This window comes from Gavialis gangeticus, unplaced genomic scaffold (genome assembly GCF_001723915.1).
Source record: "Gavialis gangeticus isolate Ggan-Ray unplaced genomic scaffold, GavGan_comp1, whole genome shotgun sequence".
NCBI lineage: Eukaryota > Metazoa > Chordata > Crocodylia > Gavialidae > Gavialis > Gavialis gangeticus.
This window is the reverse complement of record NW_017729004.1, coordinates 50,484,567-50,494,261: the sequence shown is the minus strand read 5'-3', so window position 1 is coordinate 50,494,261 and position 9,695 is coordinate 50,484,567. Positions and strand designations below refer to the sequence as shown.

The 9,695-nt window shown below is 41.3% G+C and overlaps 1 protein-coding gene across 1 annotated transcript in view; it reads right to left on the bottom strand.

Annotated features, from left to right (window-relative positions):
* Positions 1-5,246: 5,246 nt before the first annotated feature.
* DBF4 (DBF4 zinc finger) overlaps positions 5,247-9,695 on the bottom strand; it is a gene marked incomplete at its 5' end in the record, with an annotated part of 41,053 nt that continues 36,604 nt past the window's right edge. Inside the window, 3 exons of the mRNA XM_019507967.1 lie at positions 5,247-6,675; positions 7,880-8,004; positions 8,180-8,297. Coding sequence (XP_019363512.1) covers positions 5,610-6,675; positions 7,880-8,004; positions 8,180-8,297 — 1,309 coding nt within the window. The remainder of the gene's footprint in view (positions 6,676-7,879; positions 8,005-8,179; positions 8,298-9,695) is intronic.

Genomic DNA, 9,695 nt, shown 5'->3' with positions numbered 1-9,695 from the left:
TCCAATAGTGGGGTCCCTCATGGTCCTGGGCCATTTCTGTTCAATGCTCTCATAAAGGGGAATGCACAGTGCAATCTTAAATTTTTCACATTATATTAAATTATTCCAGGCAGTAAAACTTCAAAGTGTTGTTGAGAAGCTACACGAAAAGGTCTTAAAATTAAGCAAGTAGGCAAAAATGTGGCAGATGAACTTCAAAAGTTAACAAGTGCAAAGTACTGCATGGGGGGGCAGGAGAGCAAAACACCTTAACTATACATACATGATGCTCCAGATTAGCAGTCACAATTAGAAAGAGACTTAGTTATAGATAGTTTTCTAAAACCAAGGATGGTTGATGCCAAGGAAGGCATGACAGTGGAGGAATTACACTAAACATGCTCTATATGTACTCTCCTCTCTAAAGTATCTACCACTTACTACTGTCAGAGACAGGATATGAGGATCGATGGGTCCCTAGTCAGACCAGTGCAGCACTTACATTCTTAAAGAAGTCCTTTAAGAACCATATGTGCATTAGTTTATAAATAAACTGCCAAAATATGTACACTACAGCATTTTGCATTACTGCATGTATGCTTAAAATGTTTGCTAAGGAGCCTCTAGAAACTTTCTGAAGATTCCACACAGTGCTTCCACTTTACGTATAGGCTACATCTTATATATAAACTTCCTTATTGTTACACATTACGGTACTTGCTCACATGCGACATGCCCCCAAATAAGATGCACGCTTTGTTCGTGGAAGGCAGAATGTGGAGATTTTTCCAGAGTTACAGCAGATGATGTGATATGACCCTGACAGATGTTGCATTTATGGCATGATTATCATGTAAATCGCACCATAAATAACAAGTGCCACACAGTAAACAGACAAGGTTCTTTGAGTGAATCTGATATCTTTTATTACACCAACTTAAACAGGTAAAAAATTTTAAGCAAGCTTTCAGGTTTTACACAGCAAAAAGGCACAATAGCAAACAAGCCACAAAGATGTTCCTCATATAACATGTTTGCATCACAATTTAAATTGATGGTGTGCCAGCTTCCCCGTGTTGGATCCCAACGCTCAACTGAGCATAGGGATCCAGCATGGGGCAGCCAGACAGTCCTAACAGAGTCACCCTGGCTCAATCCTTGGAGTCAGATGGGTGTGCGTGGGAGGTTCCATGAGCCTGACACCAAGAAGTATCTCTCCGATGTCAGGCTCAAAGTGCTCTGCATCTTTGAAAAGTAGACTTGCAGCTAGGAGCCACAGCTACATGCCTGCTTGTTTACATTCCCTAGCACCTGTGGAAGTGGCAGCTGGGGAGGTCCAGCATGCAGGGATTTTAAAAAAGCATGCCTACTTTTGAATTCTCCTTGGATACCCTGACCCAGACACTTGGGTGAAGCTCCCTAGACTCTAGTTCCTGGCTCATGGGGACTTTTAGGCTGCCTATAGACACGCTTATTCACACACAGACAGATTCACAGATGCTAAGGTCAGAAGGGACCCCAATGGATCATCGAGTCCAACCCCCTCCCAGTGGCAGGAAAAAGTGCTGGGGTCATGTGACCCCCAGCCAGGTGCTTGTCCAGTCTCCTCTTGAAGACCCCCCAGGTATGAGATAGCACCACCTCCCTTGGAAGCCCGTTCAAGATTCTGACAACCCTAACTGCGAAGTTCTTTCTGATGTCCAACCTAAATCTACTCTCTATCAGCTCATGGCTCTTGTTTTGGGTTATTCCAAGGGGTGCTCTGGTAAACAGAGCACCTCCTATTTCCTGTTGCCCCCCCCACAAAGAATTTGTATACTGCCACAAGATCCCCCATCAGCTTTCTCTTGCGTAGGTTGAAAAGGTCCAGGTCCCTCAGCCTTTCCTTGCAAGGCCTTCCCTGCAGGCCTCTAACCCTATGAGTGGCCCTCCTCTGGACCCTCGAGGTTGTCCACATCCTTCTTGAATTGCAGCACCCAGAATTGGACCCAGTACTCTAGCTGCAGGCTGACCAGTGCCGCATAGAGGGGGAGCATCACCTCCCTGGACCCGTCTGTGATGCACCTACTAATGCATGACAAAGTGCTGTTAGCTCTGTTAATTACTTCATCACATTGACTCGTATTCAACTTGGAGTTGACAAGAACTTCCAGATCTCTTTCTGCTGCTGTGCTGCTGAGGTCATCCCCCACCCTATAGGTGTGCTTGTGATTCCCTCTCCCGAGATGCAGCACCTTGCACTTGTCCTTGTCGAACTACATCCTATTGTTCTCTGCCCACTTTTTGAACTTGTCCAGGTCTGCCTGGATTCGGTTTCTTCCTGTCAGTGTTTGCTTCACTACACAGTTTGGTGTCGTCTGTGAATTTGAAGAGTGCTTTCCATGCCCTCATTCAGGATACTGATGAAGATATTGAACAGCACCACTCCAAGGATTAAGCCTTGGGGGGACCCTACTGCCCACATCTTTAGAGGTCGATACCAACCCATCCACCACCACTCTCTGGGTACAACCCTCAAACCAATTTGCCACCCACATGCTTGTGTATTCGTCTGTGGCACAGCTATTGTTTAATTTATGAGAATAGGATAGAATACCATGTCAAAGGCCTTCTTAAAGTCCAAGTAGATGACATCTACCTTGATTCCTGCATCTAAGCATTTAGTGACTTGGTCACAGAAAGAAATAAGGTTAGTCAGGCAGGATCTACCTGCTATGAACCTATGCTGGTTGCCCTTCAGCATTATATTAACCGTTGGACTCTTACAAACATGATCCTTGATAATTTTTTCAAGGGTTTTCCCAAGGATACAAGTGAGACGAACTGCTCTGTAGTTACCTGGATTCTCCTGCCTCCTCTTAAAAATAGGGACTACATTGGTCCTTTTCCAGTCTTCTGGGACCTCACCTGAGCACCATGAGTGCTCAAACAGTTGTGCCCATGGCTCTGCTATAAGTTTCTATAGTGTTTCCATACCACAAAAGCCTCACCAAGATACTCCAGACTGCACGCAGCAGCTGACTTGCCCTAAGCCAGCTCAGTGCTCAGCCAAAAGCTACTGTAGTTGAAGTTAACAAAGGACTCTGTCTCTTCCGCTTGCTGGGGTTAGAGAGAAGTGGTGGCCATCTTGGCACATTATAGCACAGTGTATCCCTCCCTGCTTCTATTCCAAAGAAAAGTCAGCTTCCCCACTTAAGACATGCACCTCAATTAAGAAGGGCTTATTTGGGGGAAAAGGGTGTGTGTGGGGTATGCGAGTAAATATATTATATAATTATGTACTAGGAGAACATATTGTATTTCATATAAAAATGGCAACACTCATATGCGAGCTTCTCTCTCTCATCTTAGCACTCTATTAATTTAACATTTTGCATACACTTACCTATAAATATATTCTCTATTAGGTTTCAGCAGAAGGCATCAGGCAAGCAGACTTATAGTTTAACTATATTTTTGTCTACAAACACAACTTAGAACAGGGAGGTACACACTTCCAAAATGACCTTGAACTTAACAATCACAGCCAAAATTCCTAAGAGAAAAATGGGTAAAAAACATTTAAACCTAGAAAAAAATTACATTTAAAACTTGTGGCTTGGAGCTCAAGTCTGTTTTTATGAATACTAGTAGGCCCATATACAAAATTACTTACCAATAAGTTTTACTTTATAGTTCAATTCATGGGACTTTATTAGCAAGCTAACAAAAATATAGTGTAGCATGAAAAAAGCATGCGCACACATACCAAACCCCAAAAGTTTGTATTTTGCTTATTCTGTTCCACATCTAAACTCTAATTATACCTTCCAATATTTTCTTGCTACAAATCTCTTCTCCAAAGCATCATAAAACAGGCAAGAATTGCACACTGAATAGATGGCTACAATGGCAATTTTTTTACCTCTTCAAATGAGATGATATCAGAATATGAAGAATCAAAGTTAACCTGCAGAAAATGATGGCAGGGCAACTGTTACCCCTATGCAAGGAGACACTTTAGGCATAAGGCTTTGAAAACTCAGCCTAGTTTGGGTAAGAGAAAAATGAAGAAAGCAAGCGTATGGCACCGCAATGCCTCCTAAAAGTCTAAAAGTAACCCAAACCTGCTTTAAGTCTGATCAAACAATGCCTCTCTAATGATGAAAAATAATCTCCCAGATACTGAAAGTACTAAATCATGAGGTCACATCTTAAACAGACTTTACAAAATGTTTTAGTTAAAATACTGAAGTGACATTTTTTTTTTACAAAATGTATTAATAGTAATTTTAAATGTGTATGCTGTCTGTAGGCTTTAAGGCACTTCATATACAATAGTAAGCTAAAACCTTGCAATGATCCCTGTTGAGGCTGTATTATTCGCAGGTGCCAAGCCTATGGCCCCTGGAGCTCCCCACATGGGCACAAAAATGTGGCAGCAGAAAAAGGGTGGCAGCATTAATTGCTCCCAGAATCAAGCCAAGGTCAGGTCAGTGTAGCTGATTGCACATGTGCTGGATCAAGCCCATGGGGCCAGATAGATTGAGCCTCACTGCTATTATTACATCATGCCCATCACATATTTAGCAGAAATGGAGAGTCTGTGAAAGTTTAAGTCAATAGGAAAGTCCAAAGACAAAAAACCCAAAACAAATCCAGACCTCCGAACTATGTAATTTAAGCGTATTGGATATCCATTTACTGTCAAACCAGTACATAAAAACAAAAACAACCCACCTCAAACAAACAAACAGTCAACCAGAAACCAACTGCTTTAATAAAAAAGTGAAAAATAATAAAAAATAAATATATTTACAAGAAAGTTTGTTTCTTATTGCCTGAAATATACAACTAGTTCTTTATGTCAGCACATATGCACCAAGTCAATACTTAAAGTAGTAGCTACTGCAATAGTACATTCATCAGGTAAAGATATCAAAACAGAATGCTGTCACTGCATAATCGTCACCTGATCTGAAAAAACAACTCTCAGCTTTTGCAGTAATTTCAAGAATTCTCTTGTGACCGTCTTCTCTTCTACTGCCACCTTAATGGGAGGGCCTGTTCAAAGATCAAGTGTTAACAATGCCTTCAATTCTGATGACTCTGGAGATACAAATCAAATAAACTCCCATTACAAACTTGAATATCAATATTATCAGACCTGTGGTTTCTTCTGTATTTTGACTGTACAGCTTCCCTATGAGAATTCCAGCAGAAACAAGAGAAAACCATATAATATTGTTTCAGTTTTCTAATAAAAAAGAGAACAGAACTCTAGGAACAAGAAAACAACTTTCAACAATTTATAATATAGAAGTAATTATTCACATCCAACAGTGGTTTCAAAATTAACAAAAAGGTTACTATATGAAGTTTATTGATCTTGCTTAGTAGTTAATGTAAATACAGTATCTCTTTAAGTCATACCCTCTTTTTACCACCCCTGGTAATTTTTAAAGAAAAAAATCTCTATATTACCTTTATTCTTCACATTTATAGCCATAAGGTTTTGCATGCACACTCAGTATACCAGAAACTGAACACAAAGAACATCTGTACATAATTTAAAATACATTAAAGACTCCATGAATAAATCCTTATCAGTTTGAGTTTATTCAGAAGCTGCTGTTTTAAATAAAGAAACATTAAAATCCAATAAATGTGGATGAGGATGAAGAAGAAGGTGAAAAAAATGACCACAGTGTATTGGTATTTTGTCCCTCACAAATCTCTTCCATGCCAGCTGAATCTTTGTTCTCAGAATAACTAATAAAACCTACAAAATCTGAATTCCCTTCACTAGTCTGAAATAATTCCCAAAGAGTCTGCACAGGCGAACAGTGGTCTTTCCTTTCTTTAACAGACAATTCTTCAGCTTGCTTTACACACAAGTCCAGTTTCTGTTTCTGATTTATTCTTTTATTTCTTCCTGAGGAAAATTTTACTTTTCTGTGTAGCTTTCCAGAAGGTGAGCTGTATGCACAACTAACAGCTAGTTCATTAAGTTCTTTATCTGTAGCAGTATGTGGTAGCTTAGACTTCAGACCTATAGTATGCTCTGTCTGCAGGGGATCATCAACAAAATCAATATATTTTTTGCTAAATGATGAAGTGGCACTTGTTTTCTTCAAACATTTTGCTGGTAAAATAACAGTGTTATTTAATTTGCGTTTTGACTGTGATGTATTTTTGTCTTTTTCACTAAAATCAGTGCCTTGGGCATGAGTACATAATGCAGGTATATCTGCCTGTACACTTTGTAAATTCTTTCTATCTAAATTTACTTCAGTTTCAAATGCTTCATTATTACCATGTTCGTAAGCTTCAGGTAAGTTCTCTACACATGTTGCATTGTCTCTGTGGGGAGGTAGCTGCACAAAATCTGGCGATAAATTAGTCTTTTTTGAGGCTGTAGTACAGGAACCTTCCACATTTCCATTTTCATCATCATTTCTGAATTTACTTACTACTTCTGAAACACAAGACAGATGACATGCAGGAATTTGACAGGCAGATTCAGAACAAGAAGGATGTTTCTGTACAAAACTTGGAGATATATGTTTATGATTTTGCTTTAGTGCCTGTATTTTTTTATCTTTCCAGGAGTAATGCTTCAAAGAAATGTTCTGCCTTTTCAGCTGATCTTTCAGTTCATCTGTATTAGTTACATTTCCAGTAATAGGAGAAAAGTATCCCATACTACATTTTGTCCTAAAATTAAACAGGTTATAACATTAAAAACTGAAGGAAACAGATTATATAGCAGACTACTTTAGAAAGCAATAAAAATAACAAAACAGTTTTTGTTTGGTGGTTAAAAAAAATTCATTTGCTATAGTTACCCCACTTTCACAGGACTGGAAGGTGCATATTCATGCTGGCTTTTGCAGATTGTTATGGTTTTAAACTACTCAGAAGTAAAATAGTCAAATCTACTTTCTACAAAAAACTAAATTCATCACATTAAAAGGCATATAAGTTACTCCATTAAAATAAATATTATGTAGAATGGCAATATTTTTAGAGGCACTTAAATAGTCTAACCTTTCAGTTTAATCAGATTTAGCATTTTTGATAAACAACCTTAACTTAACCTAACCATTTTTAAATTGCAAAGTAAAAGGCAAAGATAGTGGTGGTGGTCAGGGAGAGGGGCAAATAGAGACAAATCTGTCCTGACAGACACCAGTGGCTGATTTCTGGTTTTATTTATATTAACTACAATTTTTCTATTGACTTCACTGGGAATAGCTTGGTTCCCGGTTGCATTTTTTAGAAAAACCATAAAAAAAGGAGGATTTCAACATCTAAAATCCTCTGGAAACACCACAGAGCAATCTAAAACTGCCATAGTCCCCTTGTGTGAAGGGATATGGTGTTGACAAGAGTATATTTGCTGGGAGGCTGTTCATTTTAGAACTTGAACTCTAATTTGAGCTGAAACAGATTAGACGTGAAGCAAATCTCGCCAAAGCTTGGAGGAAGAATGGCTTGATGGGGGTTGATTTTCTTTTGAGTACTGAATTGTGTTGAGGTGTTACAGACTAGATTATATTTCTATAATGATCAAAAATGATAGAATAGGTGGATTTTTAAATATAAAGTTCTAATTTGTTATAAATTTAAAAAGCGAAATAAATAGGGTTAATACTCAAATAGCTTATATCAGTTAAAATCGTACACCTTAGCTCTCTTTCTACCTTGTTAATATTTGGCAAATCCTGTGAAACAGAAACAACTGTTGCTATATACCAGATTCACACACAACAGACCATTTTAAAAGAGAAGGTAATACAAATACATGTCAGTGATTTGTGATTAGTCCTTTACTAGACTTGTAGTCTGAGTTGTGTCATTAAAACTCCAAATGTAGAGGTTAGCTAAAGTTTTTTTTAGGTTTATAAACGTAAATTACCTTTTACTTTTCTGTGTTTCATTCCCATATTCCACAAAGTCATAAACAAATTTGGAAATGATATCATCCACAACCTGATACTGCGTACTTTGTGCAAAGTTTTGGTGCTGTTCACTTTCCAGGTGCTGAAAATTAAAAAAAAGTCAGAAGAAGCATCTAATACTGCAGGTACTCATATTCAACAAAACGTCTATGTATATATTTCCACCAAAAGTGACGTCAAGAATACTCATTAAAAAAAGTTCTTGACGCCATACATAGAAGAATGCTCTGAGCATTCCCTCTCTCTATTTCACTTACAGTTTGGAGATCTTCATATTTCTTCACACAGCATTCACAATACCCTCTCTTTCTCTTATCCTTTAGAAGGAGTTGCACAGGAATGCCACCACAGTCTTTGTCACTATTTGTTTTATTTCTGTTAGCAGAAAAGATACATAAAGAATTTAAATGATCCATCTACAGCAGGGGTAGGCAACCTTTTTTGGCCAGAGTGCTGAGAAATCCCACTATGTCTACCTTGGAAGGTGCCGGAGTGCTGGCATGCCAGAAAAACAAAACGAGGGCAGGTGGTACATGGCAGGATGCACTGCATCTTAGTATAGTTAATAATCATAAATGTTGCCCCCTCCTCTTTTTTTCCCCCAGTAAATACCAGATTTTCTAAAAATTGTAAAGCTAGTGACAATAAATAAAACTTCTGATACTTCCTTTGTTCTTGTGTATTCATTTTGTGTGGGTCCTTCCACAACAGCCCCCCAGCCCTGCTTGTGCCCCTTGCCCCACACCCAAAGCCCCTGCCCCCCAGCCCTGCCTGTGCCCCTGCCTGCTGCTGCAAGCTCCACGCTGCCTGGGTCACACTTCCCCTGTGTGCACGGGAGTAATGTGGGCAGCATGCAGGGTTGTGCCTTTCACTGCTGCCCTTGCCTGCAGGTAAAGTCTGGACAGGGCAGCGGGGAGCTTGGAGTGGCAGGCAGCTTTCTGAGCCCCCTGCTGTGCCCTGCCACAGGGAGCTCGGAGTGGCAGGCAGCTTTCTGTGCCCCCCGCTGTGCCCTCCCATGGGGAGCTTGGAGTGGCAGGCAGCTTTCTGCACCCCCTGCTGTGTCCTGCCATGCCGGGTTCTACACACTGCTCTGTAGAAGTGGCGGGGAGTGCAGCACAGTGGGGGATATTGCTGGCATCTGCTGCCTCCCTGGAGCCTGGGACTGGGAGGCAGCCGGGGCCAGGACTGGGGCCCAGGCGGGGAGGCAGCAGCTGTTTGCAGCCTCCCAGCTGCAGCTGGCCCAGGCTCTGGGCAGCCTAGGCTCTGTAGCGATCAGCAGTTACCCAGAACCTGGGCCAGCTGCAGCCAGAAGGCTGCAAACAGTTGTTGTCTCCTGGCCCCAGGCTCTGGGCAGGTAGCAGGTGCCGGCACTGCACCCATTGGGGCCAGGGCCGGGAGGCAGCAGCTGTTTGCAGCCTCCTGGCTGCAGCTGGCCCAGGCTCTGGGGTAGCTGCTGCAAGCCATGGTGCCCAGGCTGCTTGGAGCAGGGCTTGCAGACTCCCAGCTGCCTGCTGGGAGCAGCCCAGGCTCCTGGCTGGCAACAGCTACTCAGAGCTGGGACCAGGTGCAGCCGGGAGGCTGCAAACAGCTGCTGCCTCCCCGCCCTGGCCCTGGCCCCAACACGTACCAAGGAAAGTGGCCTCACGTGCCATGCTCAGCACGCGTGCTGGGGGTTGCTGACCCCTGGTCTACAGGGAGTGAGGCCCTAATTCTGCTCATTACAAAATGATCATAATGTTAAGAGAATCAAACACCTTAAGAAATCACTCCAAC